Genomic DNA, 26,264 nt, shown 5'->3' with positions numbered 1-26,264 from the left:
AAAAGTTAGTAAAACTATCAGGATTTAATAAATGGTATGTAATTAGGAAATTTAGCTTCTTTGAGAATATATTAGTATTTCTGGTGGATTAACTACTTCAAAGATGTCAGTGTACACACAAAGTTAAGTCAGATTCTCCTAGTACCTCAAGTAATAGATAGCTGTGTTTGCTATTTACCGTGTATACACACTATTTGGGAGCTCTAAAGAGCTCTAAAGAGATAGTTGCTTAGACACTAATATAATTTGGATCTTTATATTCATCTGCATATATAATCAATAAGCTTAATTTACTCTATGCATTAAGTTCTTCACATATTATGTGTACTATGAATTCATGTGATAATTGAAGGCTTTTTACTACCTAATAAATTAAGCTATAGGTATTAAGCTATTAGTATTATATTAAGCTATTAGTATTAGCTGTTAGTCTTTTAGCTTGATATTATAGAAGGGAGCAGAATTTGCTATCCCAAAATATGCCCTAATGGTGTAAGGATGGATTATTGTGAGCTGTTTATTTTGAAGAAACAGCAGACACAGGAAAAACTGAAAACCCACTAGAAGTTAACTGTTTTGTGAGGGATATTTACATTGTAAGGGAAATCTCCATCCTAAGGCTATCTCTCTCTCTCTCTCTGTATCTGAAAAGGATGACTCAATCTCCAGAAACTCCTGTGAATGGAGGAGGAGGCAAGGACCCAAATCTGCATGACAATCTTACCCCTGTTTATGGTGCTTTTCTTGATAGGTTTCCATTTACTGGCTCCACCATTAGCCAAACATCTTTTGTCTTTAATTGAAGATGGTGTTTAAGGTGGTGACTTCATGGGAGAGGAGTTAATCAGTTTTCCTGAGTGTCTCCCACATATACAGGAGGTATACGTGTTATTAAACATCTGTTTGTTTTTCTTCTGTTAATCTGTCTTCCTATTACAGAGGGGTCTGAGCCAAGAACCTAGAAGGGTAGAGGGAAAATGATTTATTTACTTTTTTATTAATTACATGATTTATTTAGGATTAACAATTCATTTATTATTAATATAATGAAATGATTTCTCTGCAAAATCACATTTACAAGAAGCATTCATTCATTGGAATATACAAAGGATGAGTATGAGGATGAGAAAGGTAGCAGGCTGGTAATACTAAAAATATCTGTGTTAATGGGACTCCTGGGTTGCCCAGTGGTTAAGCACCTGCCTTTGGCCCAGAGCTTGATCCTGGAGTCCCAGGATAGAGCCCCACATCAGGCTCCCCACGGGGAGCCTGCTTCTCCTTCTGCCTATGTCTCTTCCTCTCTCTCTCCGTGTCTCTCATGAATAAATAGATAAAATCTTAAAAAAATATATCTGGGTTAAGAAAGAAGTATTCGTTTTATGTTCATTTATTATCCTAATGTCATATAAGGATTTGGGATTTAATGTTAACTAATACATTCTTCAACACAATTTCCCATGCAAGAAACAAGGAGTAGGATTCTCCAAAACAGTTCCATAGGTCAGTTGCAAGTTTTTTGAATTGCTTTGTTGAAGATGATGTTTAGAAAATGTTATGCAATACTCATTATCTTGTAATGATAATTCAGGACTTTTCCAAAACTGTTTGGTTTGATCTAATTTCATGGACTTCTATCTTTCCTCTGCAAATAAAAAAATTTTTTTTGTGGGGAAGGAAGATTTATTTTATCATAATTAACCAGAAGGATAAACATTCTTTATCTTGAAATTAACATTTTTATGTTATTATCTTTTAAGGATTTTTTAAATTTTTAAGTAATCTCAACAGTGGGGAAGTTGAACTTACAACCCTGAGATCAAGAGTTGTAGGTTCTACTGACTGAGCCAGCCAGGCACCTCAACACTTTTATGTTTTGAGAACATTATTATCAAGCACTGAAACATACTGTTTATCACCAAATTTAAGAAATGTAGAGCTTTAGCATAAGGGACAGGGATTTGGAACAAGATGATGAATCATCTACAAGAAATGTAAATGTACAGTAGAGTTTGACATAAGAATACTAAGGAGCTCTGTTCCTTCTCTCTTAGTTAATTGAGTAACTTTGTAGTTAAAATAAAATCATAAAAAAAGGTCAATACAACTCCCTAATTTAAACAAAGCATATATATATATGAAAAAATATACAATCATAAAATAATAAAATTTGAGGGTTTTTTTTTTACTTTTGTCATTATGAACTATTGAGTTATATAGCCAGTTCAACAACAGTTGTTTTGTTTACAGTCAAGTACAGTCATGATCTGCTAGAAATCTGTCATTTAAGCCTAAGGATACTAAGGTACAAAGTTTATTTGTACTTTGTGTACATTGGACTAAGCATTGGAATTCTATTTTTCAGACAGTACAGAGATATTTCAGTGTATGATTACTTTGTTTTTCTGTCTGTATTTAGGATGGATGATGCTGAGGCCTGTTTTATTCTGAGCAGCCGTTGTGAAGTGGATAGGACATCATCTGTAAGTTTCTAAAATCTCTTTCATAAATTGTTCTTCTCACCTTAGAAGATTGTTTTTGAATTTTTAAAAAATCTGCTAATGTTAAATATAGGTGATTTTAAAATATTACTAAAGGGAAGCAAATATCTCTAGATTATCTTTGTTATAATATGAATAATAGCTGCCTTATGGACTGTGTCAATGAAACTGTTCTTGAAGTAGTTTCTGCTAATCCTTGGTTTTCTGTTGATCATAATGAAATAAGTCATATATTTTTATTAAATATGTTCTTTGCTATGTAATTTTGTTAAAATGGTCTCAATTCCTCAACTCAAAACAAAGCAGATGGATCAGGCAGTCTGCATTAGAATCAGTTGGAGAGCTTCTAAAAAAGTATGCATTTATGAAAATTTTATTCAGGATATATGAAGTAGGGATCCGGAGTCTGTGTATTTTAAAAAGATCCCCAGGTTATTGGGAAGTACATCCCAACTTGGCAACCTTTGGCATATATGGTCTCTATGACCATTTTTTTTTTTTTGGCTTAAAGTTGCATAAACTCATAATTAACTTAAATGGTATAACTTATTGAATTATAACTTCTATTTTTAAACATGTATTCCAATTTCATTGTTTTTAAAAAGTCTTCTATTAATTTATGTTGAGTAGGTACTGTTAACTCCTTTGTTTCTAAGGTAATGAGTTATCTCTAGCCATATCTGTTGTGCAGAGACAAAGCCTTGGTGGTTTCCCTAGTGACTGAGGAAAAGGAGATATATGCATGGGTCTTTCAGGGAAGTGATTTGCACTTTTCTGGGAAGTGATTTCTGGAGCATTTAAGAGGATTACTGTATTATATTAATTTTGACTGTGTGTCCTGAATGTGGCAAGCTTTTGACTTCACTCTAATTTACTAAAGTTCTTATTGTTTCTTTTTTTTTAAAAGATTTTATTTGTTTATTCATATAAGAGTCACAGGGAGAGAGAGAGAGACAAACAGAGACATAGACAGAGGGAAGCAAACTCCATGCAGAGAGCCCGATGTGGGACTTGATCCTGGGACTCCAGGATCACACCCTGGGCTGAAGGGAGGCGCTCAACCACTGAGCCACCCAGGCATCCCATCTTATTCAGTTTTAAGCCAATTTTCTCATTCTTTTTTTGAAGAGGGTTGTTAGGGCTTGAATTGTGTCCCGCAAAACTAGTATCTTGAAGTCCAACCCCCCCTATACCCCATAATGTCAACTTATTTGGAGATAAAGTCTTAATAGAGATAATCAAGTTATAATGCATTCATTAGGGTGGACCTTCATCCAATAAGACTGATGTCTTTGTAAAAAGAAGAAATTTGGAGACATGTATCAGGGAGAATTCCATGTGAACATGAAGACAACCATTTAGAAGCCAAGGGGAGTGGCCTGAAACAGATCCTTCCCTCCTTTACCCTCAGAAGAATGAACCTTGCCAATACTTTGATTTTGGATTTCTGTCCTCCAGGACTGGGAAATAATAAATTTAAACTATGTAAGCCACCCACTTGGTGCTACTTTATTATTGAAGCCTATCAAACTAATACAAGAGAATAGAGCAAATATAGCTTGGATAATTTGTAAAATATTTCTAAAAATTCATTGGTTCCCCTTTCCCCTTTTTCTCCAAGATGGCTATCTCAATTCAGACCACATTCTCATCAGTTCACTTAAGTACTATTTCAGTAGTTTCTTAATTGACTTGGCATATTAGGTGCTCCAAATGTATTTATGAAATAAATGAATTTGAACTGATCATAATCTACTGTACGTTTCCATAATTATTTAGCTTATGTAATTGTATGTCTTGTGTCCCTTAAGTGGTAATTTAAATCAAATACTTGCAATCCTCCAGTATCAATAATGTTTTGAGTAACAAGGAGAAGCATAAGCATAAATAAATAAATACATAGATGCATAAATAAATAAAATCTTTTAGAGGACTCTTTCCAATGTGAATTTGGGATCATTCCGCTAAATAAATGCATTCTATTTCGTCCTGACACTGCTAAATTCACAGGAAATGAATAAAAAATGTCACTCATTAGGATGAAGGAGATGGTGGTAGAAGAGACAGCACTAACACAAGTTTGGAAGCTAGAAAGCAGATGGGTGAGTGGTAACTGACTTAGACAGAAGGAAGTTATAATTTAAGTTGAGAGAGGAAACAAGTCAGAAGCAGGCTGCTTTTTGCAATGGAACCTCAAAAGTCTCAAGAAATAGAGGCACCAGATGCTTCTGTGAGTAGGGTTATATGTAGGACTAAACATATGAATAGTGATTAAAAGTCTGTAAAAGAAACAATTAGACTCCCTGAATCCCTCCAGAAATCTATTGCTGATCCCTTTACCCACCTGGGAAATGGATTTACTGTTGGGAGATTTGATCCAGAGATACCTTTCACTCAGAACCAGTAGGTGCAGCTGAGAGGGTAAAGTCAAAGATATTAAAGAGTAAGTTACTTCACTGAACGTGAGATGCTTCTCCCAAATGACTCAGAAACCTAATAACCAGGTCTACACCTCCACTGGCATAAGATTAGAATTTTTTTTTCTGGGTGAATGGTCCATCACAAGTGAGAATGACATATATATGTGTTTATATATGCATGTCTATATGGCATGTATGTGTGTATGTGTGTGTGTGCAGCATCACAGATTAATCACCCTATAATAAGGTCTATGTGAAAATAAGATTTCCACATTTAATCAAATCCCAAATAGCTTTTGAGTGTTTCACTTCTACATATGTTCAGATAACAGAAATCATTAAATATTTAAAGAAATTCCTGACAAGGAAAAGAAAGAACAAAGATAAAAAGTGTATAGAAAAGAGGAACTCTGAGGAAACAAACAAAACTATACAATTCTGGGAGAAGAAATAGATTTTAAAATATATAACAAATGTCCTCAGAATAACATTAGAAGTTGAGGACAGTGTACATATATAAAACAAGAATAGTTGGCTGTAGAGCAAAACAGTTGAAGACAAAACGAGAAACATTTAATGAACCAAAATGAGCTTCTGGAAATTAAAAATAATATAACACATGAATAATTGTATACAAGGATTAAGAGAAAAGCAAGAGAGGTGAAGAAACAGGGCAAAGTACTACTCCCAAGACTGGAGACACTGATTGACATGCAAATATAGAGGATAGTAATTTACTCAAGCCAGAGACTCATAAGTGGAAATCATCCTGGGAACTAGTGTGGGGGGCAGGAAAACCTGAACTATAATTGATTAATTGCTGGAGGTTCAGTGCTGACAACTTTGAGACTTAACCTACCTGTCCCCTCCCTGCCCCCACCTCCCAAGGAAATGTAGTCCTGGGGAAAAGATACCATAATTTTGTGAGATTTACCTCCAGGAGCTTAACTAGGTTCTCCTAGTAAATATGAGAAAAAAAATCCCTTTGGGATTTCAACAAGGGGCCAGGCAAAGAAACCATTTTGAAATACACCAGAGCATTCTGTTCCTCTTAACAGTCCCTGCTTTCAGGGAAACTACTAAACCGGAGCTTAACCTGCTGGATACCTAGTTATCAGAGAGTAAATGATGTGGGTCAAGGGTAATATTCAATTTTAGATCACTCTAGCCATCCTTTTTCAATTAAGGGGGCTAGGACACTGAAAGAACATTTGTGAAGGTTACAGTCCAGAGGTATTGGCTCACTAAAAGGCTGACACCAAATCATGGAACTATAGAACGCTTTCCCCTTATCCCACAGCTCACTCTCTCATGTCTAAAGATCTGCTTATAGCAGTTTCTTTAACTTCATATATTGTGACTGGCTATCAAGAAAAAAAATTTCAAGGCATATCAAAAGGCCAAAAAGATAATTTGAAGAGGCAGAGCAAGGGACAGAACAGATATGGCAGGGATGTTGAACTTATCAGACCAGTACTTTAAAATAACTGATTAATATTCTAAGGGATATAATGGATAAAATAGACAGCATGCATAAACAAATGGGTAGTGCAAGCAGAGAGATAGAAGAAACGTTAATAAAAAACCAAAAAGAAATGCTAGAGATAAAAAATTATAACAGAAATGAAGAATGCCTCTGATGAGCTTATTAGTAGCCTGGACATGGTTAAGGAAATAATCTTTGAGGATAACTCAACAAAAACCTCCAAACTAAAAGGCAAAGATAGCAAAGACTGAAAAACTAAAACAAACACCCAAAACCAGAACAGAATATCCAAGGACTCTGGGACACCTGCAAAAGGTGTAACATAGATGTAATGGGAATATCAGAAGGAGAAGAAAGGAAGAAATAGAAGAAGTATTTGAAAGCATAATAACTGAAGATTTCCCCAAATTAATATCAGACACCAAACTGCAGATCCAGGAAACTCAGAGAACATCAAGCAGAAAGGACAAGAAAAAAATACACCTAGATGTATCATTTTCAAAGTATAGAAAATCAAAAATAAACTCCTGAAAGAAGCTGGGGACAATTGGAACATTCTAACTATAGAGGAGCAAAGATAGGAATTTCATCTGACTTATCACCAGAAAGCATGCAAGCAAGAAGAGAATGTAGTTAAATATTTAAAGTGTTGGGAAATACTACAGAAGGGAAGTCAATGTCCGAGTTTAGGGCACCTTGAATAGAGGGACAGGGTGCAGAACCTGGGCCCTGTTAATTGAATGGAATTTTGGTTCTTGACAGATGGCAAAGAAGAAAAACCAGTATCTTTGAGTGGCATTAAGTATATGGTATTTCTTCTTTGGCAAAGACTGAGGAGTCTCACAACTGATTTGTGCTTGTGTAAATAGAGTCTTATACAAGTGTCTACAGTACTTAGAGAAACAGACTTTCAGGATTTGATTACAAAATGGTTGGCAGCCTACTCCTAGTATGCTCAAATCTGAACACACCAGTAAACCACCATTCAACTCTTTATTTTTTTTTTTCATTCAACTCTTTAAAATCATTTTTACATATGTGGGCACAATGGTCTAATTAAAGATTTATTTAGAAAAAAATGTAATGACTCAGAAAAATGTTGCACTATGCTAAATAGCTGTGTTAGTATTGTATTAGTATTGCTTGATAATGAACATACTCCCATACTATTGTCTTAATAAAGGCCTGGCATAGTCACTGCTGCAAACCATTCTACATTGTTTCCTACAGAGAAGTTGGTTCAACAACTTCTACTCCCCTCCCGTCAGCCCCCAGGATTTGGCTTAAATCCTATCAGGAGAGTTGAAGCACTGCTCTTTGATTCTCCAAAGGTTAATAAATATATGAATTTTTGGCCAAAAATCTAGGTCATCTTGTTTTGTTTATATCTTTGTGTACGTATGAGGAGTTGGCCCAGGCAAACTTATTTTAGTTGCCTCTCCCCAAGTAGGTTATTCCTTTTGGGAGGTGGGGGGAAGAAGAGAATAAGTAAGTCCTCCTTTATGATTATCCAGTTCTGCTACAGCTGAATCATTTCACATTCATTAAACCTTTTTTTGTATCTTCATTTAGAGGAAAATGACCTCTAGAATTTTACACTTAATGCAGTCAAGTCAGTATTATTGTCATTTATACTCGTTTTGGGGAGTGAAAGTGAGTGTCTTGGGAGGGTCAGAAGGCCTGGAATCTCCTTATATTCCTACTGATGGAATTTTGCTCCAATTTGACTTAGGAACTATCTGGTCTCCCTAATTGTAATCCAGTGCACTCAGATTAGACAATTGAATCACATGGTAAAATTGTAGGAGATTCTCAGGAAATTCCTTCTCTAGTCTGCAAGGGGTAACAATCAGTCACTCCTACTGCATATTCTGCAACAGGGGTTGAGAAATAGAGTTGAAACTATTTGATAGCAAAAAGAAACATGTAGATTTCTATTTTACTGACACAGTTACAGAACAAAGGAAAAAGTTCTACTTGGAGATAAGGTCAATTACACTGAATCTTCCATGGAGAAATATTTGTTAAATAAATAAAATTAGGCAAGTTTTTTTTCTTTGCTTAACTTTAATTCTGAAGATATATATGTGAAATTAATTAGTGAAATCTTTATGATTTCTTAAGAATTAATTTAGATTAATTTTTAAAATATATTTGTTCCTAAAATGAACCTTTTTAATAATTATTTTTAATGGATTAAATTTACCTTGCAATATTTTCTAGTTGTATATATGTACACCTGAGTTAGGATTATCTGTTGTGTGGAGAAAATAAATTTTTAATGTCTGTAGAGCTGAATTTTTTATATTAGGCATACTTTCAAAGAAATTTTTCTAAATGTGGTTCAAAAGCATTCTTATGTGATAGCCCAATAGATACATGAAAAGACATTCAACATCAGTAATCATCAGGGAAATGCAAATCAAAACACAGTGAGAGAACAGCTTACAACTGTCAGAATGGCTAAAATAAAAAAGACAAGAAACAGCAAGAGTTGGTGAGGATGTGGAGAAAAGGGAACCCTTGTGCACTATTTGTGGGAATGTAAATTGGTGCAACTAATGTGGAAAACAGCGTGGAGGTTTCCCCAAAATTATAAATAGAAATAAAATATAATCCAGTAATTCTTATACTGAGTATTTACCCAAAGGAAATGGAAACATTAATTCAAGAAAATATATTCACCTTTATGTTTACTGTAGCAGTATTTTCAATAACTAAGATATGGAAGCAACTTCAGTATCCCGTTAGACAAATGGATAAGGACAATGTGGTGTATACACACACACACACACACACACACACACACACACACACACACACACGATGGAATATTATACAGCCATAAAAAAGATGAGACCAGTCCATTTGTGACAGCTTAGATGGACCCAGAGAATATTATGCTAAGTGAAATAAATCATGCAAGGCAAGACAAATACCATATGCATTCACTCATATGTGAAATCTAAAAAAAAAAAAAAAAGAATAAACAAGCAAGAAGCAGAATTAGACCTATAAATGTACAGAACAAAGTGATGGTTGCCACAGGGAAGGAGAACAGGATATTGGACAAAACAGATGAAGGGGAGTGGAACATGTAAGCATCCAGGTATGCAATGTGTAAATCATGGGAATAAAAGGCACAGCATAAATGATATAGTGAATGAGATTGTAATAGCATTTTGTGGTGACAGATGGTAGGTACGCTTATGGGGAGCATAGCATAACATATAGAGAGGTTGAATCACTATGTTTTGCACCTGAAACTAATGTGACATTGAGTGTCCTCTATACTCAAAAATTAAAAAAAAAAAAGATCATCCTATTATGAACATTTTCTTTTATATTATTTTCTTTGATATAGTTACACCTGTGAAAAATGTTAATTGCACACTATTTCTGATAGATGCACAAGCATTTATTATTGCTGGGTTGCAAAATTGAGTAAATTCTTCCGTTGTTTTATTTAAATTTTTTTAAATTAAGAAAAGATATTTCATTTATTTATTTGAGAAAGAGAGAGAGAGAGTGAACACAAGCGGGGGATGAGACAGAGGGAGAGGGAAAAGCAGACTCCTTGCTGAGAAGGGAGCCCAATGCAAGACTTGATCCCAGGACCCAGAGATGACAACCTGAGCCGAAGGCGGACACTTAACCGACTGAGCCACCCAGGCGCCCCATCTTCTGTTGTTTTAATAACATTTTTTAAACCATATAGGATACTGCCAAGTATAGTATTACTTTGTGTACATTTTTCAAATTGGGAAAAGAGACAGAGTTGTGAATAATATCAAAATGAAAAATTAATAAATATTCCCAATGGTTCTGTTTTAGAATTAATAATATTTCATAAAAATAAACATATTCCTATATAAAGTTTTATATTTATTCCAATATTCAAATATCAAAAGGTAATCATGAACCTGAAAGGTGCCATAGCAGCATCCTTTCTAATCTTTTTCTTCTTTGTATTGAATGACAAAAATTATTTTTAAGAAATCATTAAGTGTAGTTTCATTAGTGTCAAAAATCCTTTTTCATGATTCTAGATCAACTTTAATTAAAAAGAATGAATGAAGCTGAGGGGCTCCTGGCTGGCTCAGTCAGTGGAGCATGTGACTCTTGATCTTGGGGTTGTAAGTTTGTGCCCCACATTGGATGTAGAGATTATTAAAAAATATTAAAAAAAGAATGGAAGCATATGATATCTGCTTTTATTTTTTTTTTTTTTTAAATTTTTCTTAATTTTTTTTTATTCATTTATGATAGTCACACAGAGCGAGAGAGAGAGAGAGAGAGGCAGAGACACAGGAGAGGGAGAAGCAGGCTCCATGCACCGGGAGCCCGACGTGGGATTCGATCCCGGGTCTCCAGGATCGCGCCCTGGGCCAAAGGCAGGCGCCAAACCGCTGCGCCACCCAGGGATCCCTGATATCTGCTTTTAAAGAAAATGCCCATTTTTTCCATAAGATGACAAATTATTTATTTATTATTTTTTTATATTGAAAAGATAGCAGACTTATTTTTTTTTAAGATTTTATTTATTGATTCATTAGAGACACACAGAGAGAAAGGCAGAGACATAGGCAGAGGGAGAAGCAAGCTCCATGCAGGGAGCCTGATGTGGGACTCCATTCTGGGTCTCCAGGATCATGCTTGAGCCAAAGGCAGGTGCTTAACCGCTGAGCCACCTAGGCGTCCCAAAAATAGACTTTCAAACATGTATTTTACTACATAACCTATTGTGCAGAATGATAACATTTTTAAAACATTTAATAATGTAATGCTAATTTTCTACAAAAATCTTGCATGTTTATACAGAACTGGAGTTCTAGTCAATGTTGCTCCTCTTTGTATACATATTTTAGCTCATTTTTTTCGAGTCCATTTAATAAAGCAAACAAGCAGAAAGGAACCAAACAAATTTAACATTTCATGAGTAGCTTTCATGTGGTCAGGCATATTGTGCACATTATGTCATTTCATGCTTACCACAATTGTTTTATAGATGAGAGAACCAAGGCTCAGGATTGTTAATTAGATTTCCCAGAGCAGCAGAGTCTGGGCTTTACCCAGGTCAGGTCAACTTTAACACTCCTTTCTTGGTACCAAACTGCTTCCCATGGTGATAATAGCTGACTGTTTGAATGGGTCACACATTTGTACATGAAAGTGGTTCCACAGTTTGAAATTTTAATTGGTAAGAAAATACATATATATATGATTTTAGGTATCAGTTGTCTGTTCTTTTTTCCATTTTTAATCTATTTCCTAAAAGAAGATATTTACTTTCAATCCATTGAACTGCTGATACTATATTTTGTATCTCTGCTTTGTAAGAATATGGCATTTGTTTCCTTCTCTCCTTCAGCTTTCATTCCCAATTTTCCATGATCCAATTTTGGTCTTTTGTACTTATATTTTTGCATTTGAAGACTGATACCATTTACGTTTTTGTCCTGTGATCCAAACTAAGTCTTCTGCCATTGTTTGTAGATTAAGTCTAAATGTTAGATGCAATAAACACATAGAATTTTGTGACTGTGTACACATTGTTCACTGAAGGCCCAGTCCTCACTTTAAAAAAAAAAAAAGTGTTTTGTTTATTTGTTCATGAGAGACACAGAGAGAGAGGTATAGATATAGGCAGAGGGAGACAGAGACTCCCTGTGGGGAGCCGGATGTGGGACTCAATCCCAGGACTCTGGGATCACGCCTTGAGCAGAAGGCAGCAGCTCAACCGCTGAGCCACCCAGGCATCCCCCAGGGGTCACTTTGATTACATATTTCCTTTTTTGTATTGTTTCCTGTCATCTTCTAAATTTTCAAAATCAGTGTATATTATAGGTATTTGTTACCATTCAGTATTTTTTTCTGGCTGATTTGCTATCTGCACTTACTATCCTATCATAAGCTAATTCATTATTTACATTTTCCTAATAAGTTTACATATCTTAGTCCACTTTGCTTCAAATTTACATGGAGCCAGTTGACATAATTATTTGTATGCTTCTTAGACCGGAGTATAGCATTTTACCCAAGGAATAAAAGTGCTGTAGGGTAATACTATGACCCTTTTAAACCATTCATTCATTGAACAAATATTTATTGAGTGGTTTATAGTACAAGTATTGGTATACCAACTGAAGATGTATTTCTGAACATAACAATGAAAAAATCTGTTTTCATTATTTCCGTTTCTTTTAAAAGATCTTCTCTAAAAAGCATTTTGTTTAAGAGATCAATGCATGAAGAAGATATAACACTCCTCAATGTGTGCACAACTTGTCATGAAACCTCAAAGTACATGAAAAACAAAATGCCAGAATTAGAAGGAGGTGTAAAAAGCTACAATCATTAGAAACCTCAATATTCATCTCTAAATTACTAACAGAAGTAGAAAGAAAATCAGTAGGGTTATAAAACAAAACAAAACTTGAGCTCGTTTTTACCAACTAGATCTAATTGACATATATAGAACATTACACTCAATGTGTACAGGACACACATTTTCTGCAAGTGCACATGGAACATTAACAGAGAAAGACCATATGCTGGACAATAGAAGCAATGACAGAAAAGTTAAAAGAATGAAAACATACAGAGTATGTTCTCTGATCATAATAAAAATTAACTAGAAATCGACAATAAATCTATAGCAGGACAATATCTAAATAGGTAAAAATTAACAAATTCCTAAACAAGCCATGAGTAAAATACAAAATAACACAGGGAGGATTTAAATTATTTTAACTGAATTGTGATGAAAATGTATATATCACAATTTAGGGGACACAGCTGAGGTCATGCCTAAAAAGAGATTCATAGCTTTGGATTCTTGGATTAGAAATGAAAGTTTAAAATTAAATAGCAAAGTGGAAGTAGAGGCAGCAAATACAGACTTTAGAAGTGGTTTCTATAAAATGGGAGCAGAGAAATGTAGCAGTACTTGATAGTAATGTGTGGTGAAGGAAAACTTTCTCTTTTTTTTCTTTTTTTCTTTCTTTTTTTTTTTTTTTTTAATTTATGATAGTCACAGAGAGAGAGAGAGAGGCAGAGACATAGGCAGAGGGAGAAGCAGGCTCCATGCACTGGGAGCCCGACGTGGGATTTGATCCCGGGTCTCCAGGATCACGCCCTGGGCCAAAGGCAGGCGCCAAACTGCTGCGCCACCCAGGGATCCCTCTTTTTTTTTTTTTTTTTTTTTTAGTGAGAAAAATTTTAGCAAGTCTGTATGCTAAGGGAAGTGATCCACCAGAGAGGGTAAAATGAATGATTCAGGAAAGCGAAAAATTAGAAGAGTAAAGTCATAGGATGTACAAGGTAGAATAGGATCCAGTGTATAGGCAGAGGTTTACCTTTGCTAAGTGTGTAAAAAGCTCACTCATTTTAACAAGAGGCAAGTACGTGGTCAGATGTGATGGAGAGCACCTTGGACATTTTTATTATTTCTATTTTCTCATAGTAGTTGAGATCATCAGGACAGAGGGATGAGAGGGCGGAGGTTTGAAGAACTGTACGAAATAGTTCTCTACAGCAGCAGGAAAGTGAATGGCCTGGAGGATTATGGTGTTGCTGAGCTTTGTTCATCTCCTATGTAATATTTTGGATTCTCAATTTTAAGTAAGGCCTGTTTAGCATATATGTGTGTTTGTGTCAGCCATCTGTTATTTGTCATAGAAAGGGAGTTGGATTTATCAAGGTTGTAGTTTTTCCTGTAGAGTAGGCCTGATTGAGAGAGGAGAGCAAAATGATTACTTATGCAAGGGTCTGCTTATTTGGTGAAACATTTGATACAAGCTCGTAAGCAGGGAAATGAGAACGTGGGCATAGAGGTAACAGAGTAATAAGGTAGATGGATTGAGGTTGCTGATGATGTCAGATGTTCCTTGGAATCACAGTCCCAGGTAGTGAGCTGGAAAGTTAACAGGTGGTGAATGGACAGGAAGGAAGGATGTCTTATATTGTGATATGTTTTAAAAGGTTCAGACATTTTCCTTTTTAATATCTTGTTCACTCAGTCTATGACTAGGCGTGCTGAAAAAGATTAGTTCAATGTTAAGTCCCTACTGAGTCATTATAATGTATGCAGCATAATAGATTCACCCTCTGGATGGGTTTTCTTTGCAGTGGTGAAAGAATTTAATTTTTGGAGCTGAACTGGGCATATGGATTTTTACATAAATGGCCTACTTCTGAAAAAAACCTGTAATGTTTGCTTTGCTCTTTTAGCTTTCTTGGCACAACTGATTTTTAATTTTCTTGCTTTTTGGAACTGAGGGAAAAAAGAAAGAAAAGAAATACATAATAATACCTCTCATTTATTAGCCATCACTAAATATCAATTACAGGTTAGAGATCATTTGTATATATTGATACATATTCCATATGTGATGTATTTTTCACAACAACCCTGCAAGGAAGTTAGTACTAACTCCAATTGGAGATTAATAAAACAAGATTCTGGTTAGTTACTTAAGCTTAGAGCATATGGTTAAGAGCTCTAAGACCTAATACTTATATTTTATTCTGTCTGTATCAAGGAAAAATTGTACCAGGCATTGCTAAACAGGCAAAGAAGATTTTATTTAGGACTTTTGCAATAAAGGAGAGAGATTGAACTCAACTCCTTGGAAATAAAAGGCTGGAGAATTCTTAAGTTCTGGGATGAACTAGGTGGAAAAGTACTAGAGGAGGGAGATTGCTCCATGTAATTATGCCATCATTTGCTAACCGTCTCTTATAAAAGTTAGGATCCTATCTTCCAACAGAGATTGGGAGGTAGGGGCTCTAGCCCCTTTGTAGATTACATTTCAGAGCAATGGCCCTCAGATTCTTGAGAGAGACATTTCTGGGTTGTAAAACTGATGAGAGTGTGGGAGATTTAATCACAAAGGGGAAGAAAAAGGGATTTATAATTGGACTTTTTAAAAAGTAAATGTTCTATGAAAAGGGTGGTCAGAGGCCTATAATCAGAAAGAAACCTGATAGGAAATCAAGTTGTCAGGAAATCAAGTTGAGGGAAATTTTAAAGCCTTCTTGGTCATCTGACTCAAAGACTTTAAGTCGTAACTTTTAGAAAAAATTTTAATTTATACTATGCTATTATCTTTCCTCATAAATGTCAAAGATGTTCATTTTTTCCTGATAATTACATGCATTTTTGAACATATGGAATCTTAGAGTAGAAGGTAAACAATCATCAAACATGCAGACAGCAAATTCCCTATGTGACCCTTTCAGACAGCATGAGGAAAGAGCTAAGATAAAATGTTGGCAATTGCAGAGGAGGAAAAATAATTTTCCTCTACCTTCTAGGTTTTGTGGCGGTTCTCCCTGCAATAATAAAAGAGTAACAAGAGAAAAACAATCATAAACTTAATATGTATACCTCATGTATACACTTCCTGGGAGATACCCAGGAAAGCAGTAAAACTCCCCCAAATGGTCCAAGTCATCACCTTAAATAGTATCTTCAGCTAATAATGAAAGAAGGATGTTGGGACTGGGGAGACTAGTTCTGGGAGGTGATCAAGAAAAGTACAGTTAGATTGTTACGCAGATTTAAGTCTAGTGTCTTCTCCACTGATAAAGAGCTGTGGTTTAGAGTCATTCTTCTCTTGGTACAAGAAGAGAGCCACCCTTACAAATAGAGATTTTCCTTATAAATATATATTTAATGGGTAGATTCTACTCTGGTTTAAGAGCTTGGCTACTGTTTCTCAAAAATAATCAGATCAAAATAGTCTTTATGCTAAAAAGGCATATTCTGCTACCTTTCACAGTTTGATCTTTTTAAAAAGAATTTGTTTTGTCTTAAGCAGATCTATTTTGAGCATTGCAATACTTGAACACATAATCATTTCTATTATTTCAAAAATTCTTTAGAGAGGTTTTCCAAAGTTTCTTGCATGGTTATTCAACCCAGTGGTTAATAATCTGTTCTCAAAAGCATCTTCCTTTCCAATTTATAAAATCACGAATTTCAAACTGTGAATTTTAAACTTGCTTAAGACACCGTGGGATCACTAGTGCAACTCAGTTTTTAATCTGTCCAGAAATATCTTTTAGTGAATTCTTGACAGATGATCATCATGGAACTTCAATTACATGCTTTCAAGATAACCTAGCCTCTTTATGAATTATTTTAATTATTACTTACTTGACACTTGTCAGTGACTGTGAAATTTTAAGACACTGTGGTCACAATTTTGTTAATAGGATAAATCAGAGAAAACCAAGAGGATTATGATCTGGAATTAGATTTGGTATTGATGGTGATTGTTGAAGAATCTGAGAGAGAACATAAGTACACAAAATATATTATTTAAAGGATATAAGGCTCTGGACAAATTATTGAAACATAGGCCAACTTGCACTAAGAAACAATACAGGATTTCAGCTTTGGAAAGCAGTGCACAAAATAGGCTTAGGTTTTTGACAAGCAAGGGCAGAAACGAGGCATGTTATTTAACTGGCCATAAAGTTGACTTGCTGCACAGTGCCAAAATTTTAGGAATATGTTATATCTGGAATTTCAGACAAATAATTAGGTTTCTGCCATGATGTATCTGAAGGAATAGTACACTCTCAGCATAAGAATGGAAATTTTTTTAAAGCTTTTATTTATTTATTTATTTATTTATTTATTATTTATTTATTTATTTATTCATGAGAGGCAGAGACACAGGCAGAGGGAGAAGCAGGCTCCATGCAGAAGCCTGACATGGGACTCGATCCCGGGACTCTGGGATCACGCCCTGGGCTGAAGGCAGCGCTAAACTGATGAGCCACCCGAGGATCCCGAAGAATGGAAATTTAAAGTAGGTTATAAACCCTGAGAGATCATTGGAAAGAGCAGGAAATACAAATAATCTTAAAACTGAAATCCAAGATAATGTTTCGGTCTCTGACATAATGTCAGATCCCTTCTGTTTAAACTTGGCAGAAAGATGAAATTATCCTAGCAGCCCTGAGCTTTTTTTTTTTTTTTTTTTAATGATTTTACTTATTTATTTGAGAAAGAGAGACAGAAATTGTGGGAGAGAGCATGGGCAGAGAGGAGAGGGAGAAGCAGACTCCCCACTGAGCAGGGAGCCAGATGTGGGACTTGATCTCAGGATCCAGAGATAATGCCCTGAGTTGAAGTTAGACACTTAACCGATTGAGCCATCCAGATGTCTCAAGTTTTTTCTTTTAAGATTTTAAAAAATTTATTTATTTGAAAGAGAGATTGAGAGAAAGAGAGAGAGCAAGCATACATGGAAGGGGCAGAGGGAGAGAGAGAATCTCAAGCAGACTCCATGCTGAGCATGGAGCCCATCATAGGACTTGATCCCAGGACCCTGAGATCATGACCTCAGGTGAAACCAAGTTGAATGCTTAACCAACTGCACCAGGCATCCCAGCCCTATGAGTTCTGATACCAAGAGCTAGAAGCTAGACTAAAACCTCTTTAATTATTCTTGACTCTAGTGTAGATTGTTTTTGAAGATTGGGTTAATGGCTGAACGTATAGATATTTGGCTCAAATTAGGTGATGTTTTAATAGCTTGCTAGTCTAAAAGGGAAAACGATATATATTTTTTAAATTTCATTTACAAATTTATTTTTTTTTAAAGAGAGCATGCACTGCGAAAGGGGCAGAGGGAGAGAGAGTGAGAGAATCTCAAGCAGACTCCTCACTGAGCACAGGGTCTGACACATGGCTTGATCTCACAACTCTGAGATCATGACCTCAAGCTTAAATCAGGAGTTGGTTGCTTAACTTATGGAGCTACCTAGGCACTTGAATATTTTAATGTTTTTATATCTATTAGGGTTTTTTGTTATACTTCATTTTTAAGTATTTTACATAAGAAAATCTTGAATTACTTTTGTACTTAACAATAAATATATATCAAATTTACAATTCATTACAAATGAACTATGTAGTTTCCTTAATTCAGTCATAAAGTCAAACCAATTAATTATAGGTGGCATATATTATAGGTTCTACGTGTCAGAATTACATTCAGTTTTTTGTGTTATTAGGTATCTCTATCTATATATGCAATATATATGTGTTAGATACACATTTTAAGCTTATAATTTATCAAGTTAGCTACTAGACCCAGACAATGGAATTGTAAACAGAATAGGCCTTGGATCCAAGGTGCTTTGAGTTTAACTGAAAGCCTTTAGAAGAACTTCTGGGAATATATTATTCTCTGAGCAATGATTGTATTTGGTAGGAGTTGCTTATAAAACAACACATTTGAGTTGTGTTTAGGAAATATTTTTTTTTTCCAGTTGGGCACAAGATATTTTACCCAGTATCTACATTGTTTAGCAAATTTATTTACATATATTATTTTAAGTTTCAGGATTCAGTTTTACTTGACCCTAAAAAATGTGTTCAGCAGATAAATTAGCAAGGTACATTCAATATGTAAAAAATAAATCTATCATTTGTTAAGTGCTACAGATGTATTTAATGAATTGAACATTGGCTTGAAAGTGACCTTTGATCAGACTAATGTCTTATTATTTTCTGAGTCATAGACTATATTTGGGAATCTAATAAAAATTGTAAATTCTCATGAAGGAGTGGAAAAACAATTCATGTATAAAACTTCATCGAAAATGTCTGTGTTCTTTTATGGGTCATTTGGAATTCAGGAAAGAAGATCTTTGTCATAGGTAAAATGATGTATTTTAGATCCTTGGAATGCCAACAAGTAATTTTTAGATATTTCAAATGATAAAAGTTGAATTTTATGAAGGTGATTTTAGCCAATTAATTTTTAGGTAAACTGACTTTAGGTGAAATGTTCTGCTTTCACAGTAGCAATAGACACCTACGATGACCCAATAATACCCTGTGTTAGTTTCCTTTATTATTTAGGCTGTTTATTCCAAAGTTTCATGGTCGATACTTTTACTTTTTGGTTACAATTACATTTAGAATATCTTATTTCAGGCTGAATTTTATCAGCAAGGAAAAATAAAGATCAATATCATTCTCTGTTGTTAGAAAAATGAATTAAAAATCTTGTTTCTGTGAGACTTTTATTATGTGCATTAGCAAATACTTATTTTCTATTCTTCATGTGACATTTATGCCGTAGTATACTTACCTTGTTTCCTTTTTTCCTTACTTATTCTCCTCTCACAAGATCATAGATTCCTGTTGGTAAGGCAAAATGCATGAAAAAAACAAGAAGGATTTATGGGCTTTTAGGATCACTTCATCCAACTATTTATCCACTTAATCGAACATGTTTAACTAAATGCTTTCTTTATGCCTGATGCTTCTTTACATTATCTCATTTAATGCTCACAATATCCCTAAGAGGTACATATGGTTTTTGGTAAACTCATCTTTGAAAAGCAAATGAAAGCTGGGTACTAGAGGTGAGCTTTAGATGAATGAAGTATAAACATGGCCCTTGTCATCTTGAAGTTTAGTGGGCATCAACTTGAAAAAACAGGTGGGTTAACACTATGATGGACAAATGCAGAATGAAGTGGAACAAGCTAGCATGGACATTAGTCAGAAGACGGTCTCCTAGAATAAGTGACAGAAGTCCTGTTCCACATCAGAAGTCCTGGAGGCTCAATGTGGAGAATGCTACCACTGGAGTAAAGAGTGCCAAGGCTGGGGAAGTATTTTGGGGACAGTTTAATAAAGGGTCCTGCAAGCTTTATTCAGAAGTTTGGATTTGATTCTGAGGGTAAGAAAGTCATTACAGGGTTGTTGGTAGCCAAATACACATCAGACTGTAGTTTGAAAGGGTAGTAAATCTGATAGAAACACAGAATTAGTAAAAAATATAAAACTATAAATGGATTGATTTGGAGGTTGTTGCTTTCGTTCCAGGCCTGAAGTGACGACTATTTGGACTCAGGTTGTGGCAGGGAGGTTGGAGGGAAGTGGACATAGTAGAGCAATATTTAGGAGGTGTCATCAACAAGACTTGAGGACTGATTGAATATAAGGGTATGAGAGATGGAGGTATTCTGGATTTGGTGCTGGTAAAATCCACCTTCAGGAAAAGGAAGAATTACTAGCAGGAAAATGAGTTTAATTTGGGGTAAGAAAGCCAAAGGACAATCAGGGGCATTGGTGTCATGGAAACCTAGGAAGAAAATTTTAGGGAGCCAGTGATTTACATGACACATGACTCTGTTGCCAGAGGTCAAGTGAAATGAGAAGTGCAAACTGTCTACATCCACTTTACAAACATAATTGAATCTTTTATCCTGAATACCAGATTTTAGTTTAGTAACTTAACTCATGGAGTTTGTAAATTTTAGAGTGAAATTAGAGCCCAGAATTTATGACTCTAAAGCTCACACTTTGTGTGCTTTTTTTTTTTTTTTAATAGACTGTTTTCTTTTTTTTAGCAGTTTTGGGTTTACAGAAAAATTGAACAAAACTATAGAGAATTTTCACCATCCCTTCTCCCCGATTTCTACTGTTCTTAGCATCTGGCATTAGTATAGTACATTTGTGATGATTGATTAGCAAATATTGATACGTTATTATTAACTAAAGTCTATGGTTTACATTAAGGCTCACTCTTTGCAGATTCTGAGGGTTTTGGCACATGTATAATGATACCTATCCATCATTACAATATCCTACAGAATACTTTTATTGCTCTAAAAATCCCCTGTACTCTACCAATCACTTCTCCACTCACCCCTACTGACAAGCCCCTTAACAATCACTGATCTTTTTACGCTTTCTATATAGTATGTGGCCTTTTAAAGAAGATTTTATTTATTTGAGAGAGAGAGAGAGAATGTGTGTGTATGTGCTGGGAGAGAGGCAGAAGGATAGGGAAAGGGAGAAAGAGAGTCTTAAGCAGAGTCTGCACTGAGTGTGGAGACAGGAGGTGCCCGATTTCATGACCCTGAGATCACTACCTGAGCTGAAACTAAGAGTTGGACACTTAACTGACTGCACCACCCAGGTACCCCAGTATACAGCCTTTTAACTCGGGGTTCTTTCATTTAGCAATATGCATTTGAGTTTCCTCCACATATTTTCATGGCTGGACCACTCCGCTCAGTTCTCTTTATTGCTGAATAGCATTCTAGTGATAGGATGCACCCATTTGTTTTATCCATTCTACTGTTGAAGGACATCTTGGTTACTTCCAGGTTTTTGCAATTATGAGTAAGATTCCTGTAAACATTCAAGTGCAATTTTTGGGTGGATAAATAACTTGGGTAAATACCAAGAAGCATGATTGCTGGATTATATGGTAAGGATATGTTTCCTTTTATAAGAAACTGTAGACTGCCTTCCAAAGTGGCCGAATGACTTTGCATTCATGTCAGCAATGAATGAGACTTTTGACTGTCCCACATCCTCACCAGTATTTGCTGTTGCCACAGGTTGGGATTTTAGTCATTCCAGTAATTGTGTGCTAGTATTTCATTGTTGTTTTAGCTTGCAGTTCTCTAATGATATATGATGTTAAGCATCTTCATGTGCTTATTTGTTACCTGTGTATCTTCTTTGGTGAGGTGTCTGTTCAGATCTTTTGCTCATTTTCAAATTGAGTTGTTTTTTTCTTATTATCACTTCTTTTATAAGTGACTTTATTTTATTTTTGCCTAAATATTTTATTTTATTTTTTTAAAAAAGATTTTATTTATTTATTTAAGAGAGAGAGTACACAAATAGGGCAGAGGGACAGGGGGAGAGGGAGAAGCAGAGTTTCCCTTGAGCCGCCTGTTGTGGGGCTCCATTTCAGGACCTTGGGATCATGACCTGGGCTGAAGGCAGATGTTCAACCGACTGAGCCACTCAGGGACCCTAAATTTTTATTTATTTATTTATTTATTTTGAAAGAGATAAAATAAACAAAGGACTTGATCCCCAAACTCTGAGATCATGATCTGAACTGAAATCAAGATTTGGATGCTTAACCAACTGAGCCACCCAGGCACCCCATCTTACTAGTAACTTTATATTTAAAATTCATATCTCCTAAATTGCTTATGTTTGGGTCTTAGTTTTCTTCTTCTAATATTCTTTATTTTTTTATGTGTTCAGTTCATTAACATTCAGTGCCACCATTTATATGGTTGGATGTAGGTCTAAGTCTTTTTTTTGTTTCTTTGTACTGATTTGTGTTCTTCTGTTCTTGCTTTTTTATATTTTTTATTATTTGATTATTTTTCTTTGAGTAATTCGAGTTTAATATGCCTATTGGCTTTTTAGAAATTATCTTTTGAAGTTTTTTGGTGACTACTGTAAGCACTACAATACATAGGCTTAACTCTTCATAGTCTGTTTTATGTTAATATTGCACAATTGATTGAAGTTAGAAACTTTGCATTTCTCCTTCTACTATTATTTTTATAAATTTCACCACCCACAAGACAATACTATAATTTTTTCTTTGTACAAAAATACATATTTTATTTTATTTATTTTTTAAGATTTTTTATTTATTCATGAAAGACACACACACACACACACACACACACAGACAGAGAGACAGAGAGACCGAGAGAGACACAGGCAGAAGGAGAAGCAGGCTCCATGCAGGGAGCCCGACATGGGCTTCGATCCTGGGTCTCCAAGATCAGGCCCTGGGCTGAAGGTGTCACTAAACCGCTGAGCCACCCAGGCTGCCCCATATTTTAAAGAAATCAAGAGGAAAACTATTCATCTATATTCATTCAAATATTACCCATTTCTAATACTCTTCTTTTTTCTGAAGTTCTAACTTTCCCTCTGGTATCACTTCCCTTCAGCATAAAGAAGTTTCTTATGCTTTTCTTATAGTATGATTCTAATGACAGCACATTTTCTTAGATTTCATTAATTGAAAAAGTCCTATATTTCATCTCTTTAAAGGATTGTTCTCTATGAAATTATGGCTTAATAATATTTTTTCCCTCTTCATTCTGGAGTTTAGAATATTGTTTCACTCTGTCCTGGTTTCCATGGTTTCTGATGAGAGTCCTCTTGGTCATACAAATGTGTTTTTTTTTTTTTTTTTTACTGCTTTCAAAATATTATGTTTACTTTTGATTTTCAGTAATTAGACTACAGTGTGCTTAGGTGTGGTAGTTTGTTTATGTGGTTTGAGATTTTCTGAGCTCCTTAAGCACGGAAAATTATGCCTTTAACAAAATTGGGACTTTTCCAGCCACTATTTCTTCATTCGTTTTCTGTTCTATTTTCTCCTTTGTGTTCTTCCTGGAAATCCAATTACATTATATAAGACATTTTTACATTGTTGCACAAGTCCCTGAACTCTGTTCCTTTTCCATTCCTCTTCTCTGTTTTTTCTTCAAATTGGATAAATTCTTTTGATCTATGATCAAGTTCAATAACTCTCCTATGTCATCTGTATTCTACTTCAAAGCCCATCCAGTGAATATTTTTCAGATATTTGAGCTTTTTGTTTAATTTGTAAAATATTTCTGTTCCTTTATTGAGCTTTTCTCTATTTATTATGAGCATATTTCCTTTACCTCAGTAATGATACTTTTGTTAAACTGCTTTAAGCCCTACTCTGATAATTCAAATCTAGATCATCTAGAGGCTAATGTTTATTGGACTTAGTTTTATTTGTTTCCCATGAAATTAACAAATAAGTCACATTTTTCTGGCATTTCATATATAGAATATTTTTGCAATGTATTTTGGATATTATATTATGTTGTGGAGCCTTGGAGTCTCCTATATTCCTCTAAAGAGTGTTGATATTCGGGGACCCTGTGTGGCGCAGCCGTTTGGTGCCTGCCTTTGGCCCACGGTGCGATCCTGGAGACCCGGGATCAAATCCCACGTCGGGCTCCCGGTGCGTGGAGCCTGCTTCTCCCTCTGCCTGTGTCTCTGCCTCTCTCTCTCTCTCTCTCTCTGTGACTATCATAAATAAATTTAAAAAAAAAGAGTGTTGATATTCTTGTTTCAACAAACAGTTAATTTGGTTCACTTGAATGCAAACTCTGTCACCCTAGTGGTTGGCAGTGATTTAAATCTCATTTGAAATTGCTCTTATTCTCTCCCGTGCATGTGTGGTTTAGAGGTTAGCTGATGTGGTATAAATTTACACACAGAATTTGTGGCTTCTGTTCTCTGCCCATCCCTTTTCTGGGGTTTCCCACTCATCCAAAATAATGTTTAACCAAATTCATGAGCATCTCATGGCCCAGTCAAGTTGACACATAAAATTAGCCATCACGTGTATCAGGTTCGTCATCATGTTTTCAGTGTTTGCCAGGAGACACATATTGTCCGCTTATCTACCTAGGGAATTCTGAGTTACATTTCATCAACATTCGTGCAACTTAGAGTTATCAATCACTGACAGTAGCTTCTTTTTGCACTTCTATAAACAATCCCTCATATCTACTTGTATTTTTAATTATTCTTTTCTTTTCCCAGCAACATTCTCGGATAGAACTTACTATGATGATGCAAATGCTTATATCTCCACTGTTCCATATAACTTTGAATTAGCCACATATGACTTTGAACACTTGAAATGTGGCTAATAGGATAAAGGAAATGGAATTTCTACTTTTATTTAATTTGAATTTGACAGTCACATATGGCTAATGGCTATTGTATGGACAGCGCTACCCTCAAACATGTTTTTGTTTTCTTTTTCAAAATGTACTTTCTACTGGCATATTTCTCTGATAATAAGTCAAAACATATTTAGTTAAATAATAATTTATGGGCTCGCACCATGTGTACGATTTTTTTTAAAGGTTTATTCGTGATAGACATAGAGAGAGAGGAGAGAGAGAGAGAGAGACAGAGAGAGACAGAGAGAGACAGAGACACAGGAGGAGGGAGAAGCAGGCCCCATGCCGAGAACGACGTGGACTTGATCTGGGGACTCCAGGATTGCGCCCTGGGCCAAAGGCAGGCGCTAAACCACTGAGCCACCCAGGGATCCCCCATGTGTACGATTTAATGTTAAGCATGATTTTTATTCTTTTTTTTCAGTCTTAGAACGTTTTTAAAGACCATTTTGATTCTTGGAGCACTGAAAGTTAGTGATTTTTTTTCAACGAACAACACCCAGAGTTAAAAATCCTTGTATTTTATTGGTGTACAAAAAAAATTAAAATGGTGTGTTCTCTACACACATGGTCTCTGTAGTCATTCCCCCTTTGCCAATCTTTCTAAATGTGTTAAAATTGCTATAAATCTGTAATTTTTTCCATGGAAACTGTTATCACAAACTGTTAGTTGTGCTGCATTTCTGAAGGCTCTGACTTTCCATTGTTTTCTAAGAATATTACTTCTAAGCTTGTCAAGAAACTTTCCTCCTGATTTCTGCTAATTTTTAAGTGCTGGTCATTAGCACTGATTTAATTAGATATTGTTACTCTCTTTATAGAACTAATAAGTATCTTTAAAAATAAGTCCTTATAATTTGTTATATGTTTAATTTTAAACTGTGGATGTGACCCTTAACACACTGATTGGTGATTTTTACTTTTTATATTGTAAATTTTTCAATTTATTTCATGATCTTTTAATATTTATCATTTCAGGACCATCAAACAATTTTGAGAGCATGGGCTGTAAAAGATTTTGCTCCAAATTGCCCTTTGTATGTCCAGATATTAAAGCCTGAGAATAAATTCCATATCAAATTTGCTGGTAAGTTTTGTCTCAAATGAGATACTTTGAATTTCCTCAAACTCTGATAGTAAGAGTTATGTCTCTGAAATTAGTGGCAACTTCATATATTCATGATTGAATAGAATAAAATGATTTCCTTTTATCATCTACTTGTTATGAGAGAATTTATTCACTCTAAAAGGTGACAAGATAATGTTATGGGAGTGAATCTTTACTTTTTTATATTATTTGGTGATTTTAGCAAC

General features: G+C 35.1%; 1 protein-coding gene across 13 annotated transcripts in view; it reads left to right on the top strand.

Annotated features, from left to right (window-relative positions):
* The window catches only part of KCNT2 (potassium sodium-activated channel subfamily T member 2), a 377,566-nt gene that overhangs the window by 182,077 nt on the left and 169,225 nt on the right, over positions 1-26,264 (top strand). For all 13 annotated transcript variants that reach the window (XM_055334362.1, XM_055334364.1, XM_055334361.1 and 10 more), the window contains 2 exons: positions 2,417-2,480; positions 25,929-26,037. In XM_055334362.1, coding sequence (XP_055190337.1) covers positions 2,417-2,480; positions 25,929-26,037 — 173 coding nt within the window. The remainder of the gene's footprint in view (positions 1-2,416; positions 2,481-25,928; positions 26,038-26,264) is intronic.

This window comes from Nyctereutes procyonoides, unplaced genomic scaffold, assembly GCF_905146905.1.
Source record: "Nyctereutes procyonoides isolate TBG_1078 unplaced genomic scaffold, NYPRO_anot_genome, whole genome shotgun sequence".
NCBI classification, from domain to species: domain Eukaryota; kingdom Metazoa; phylum Chordata; class Mammalia; order Carnivora; family Canidae; genus Nyctereutes; species Nyctereutes procyonoides.
The sequence above is the reverse complement of the archived record's forward strand: the minus strand, read 5'-3'. Positions and strand labels throughout refer to the sequence as shown.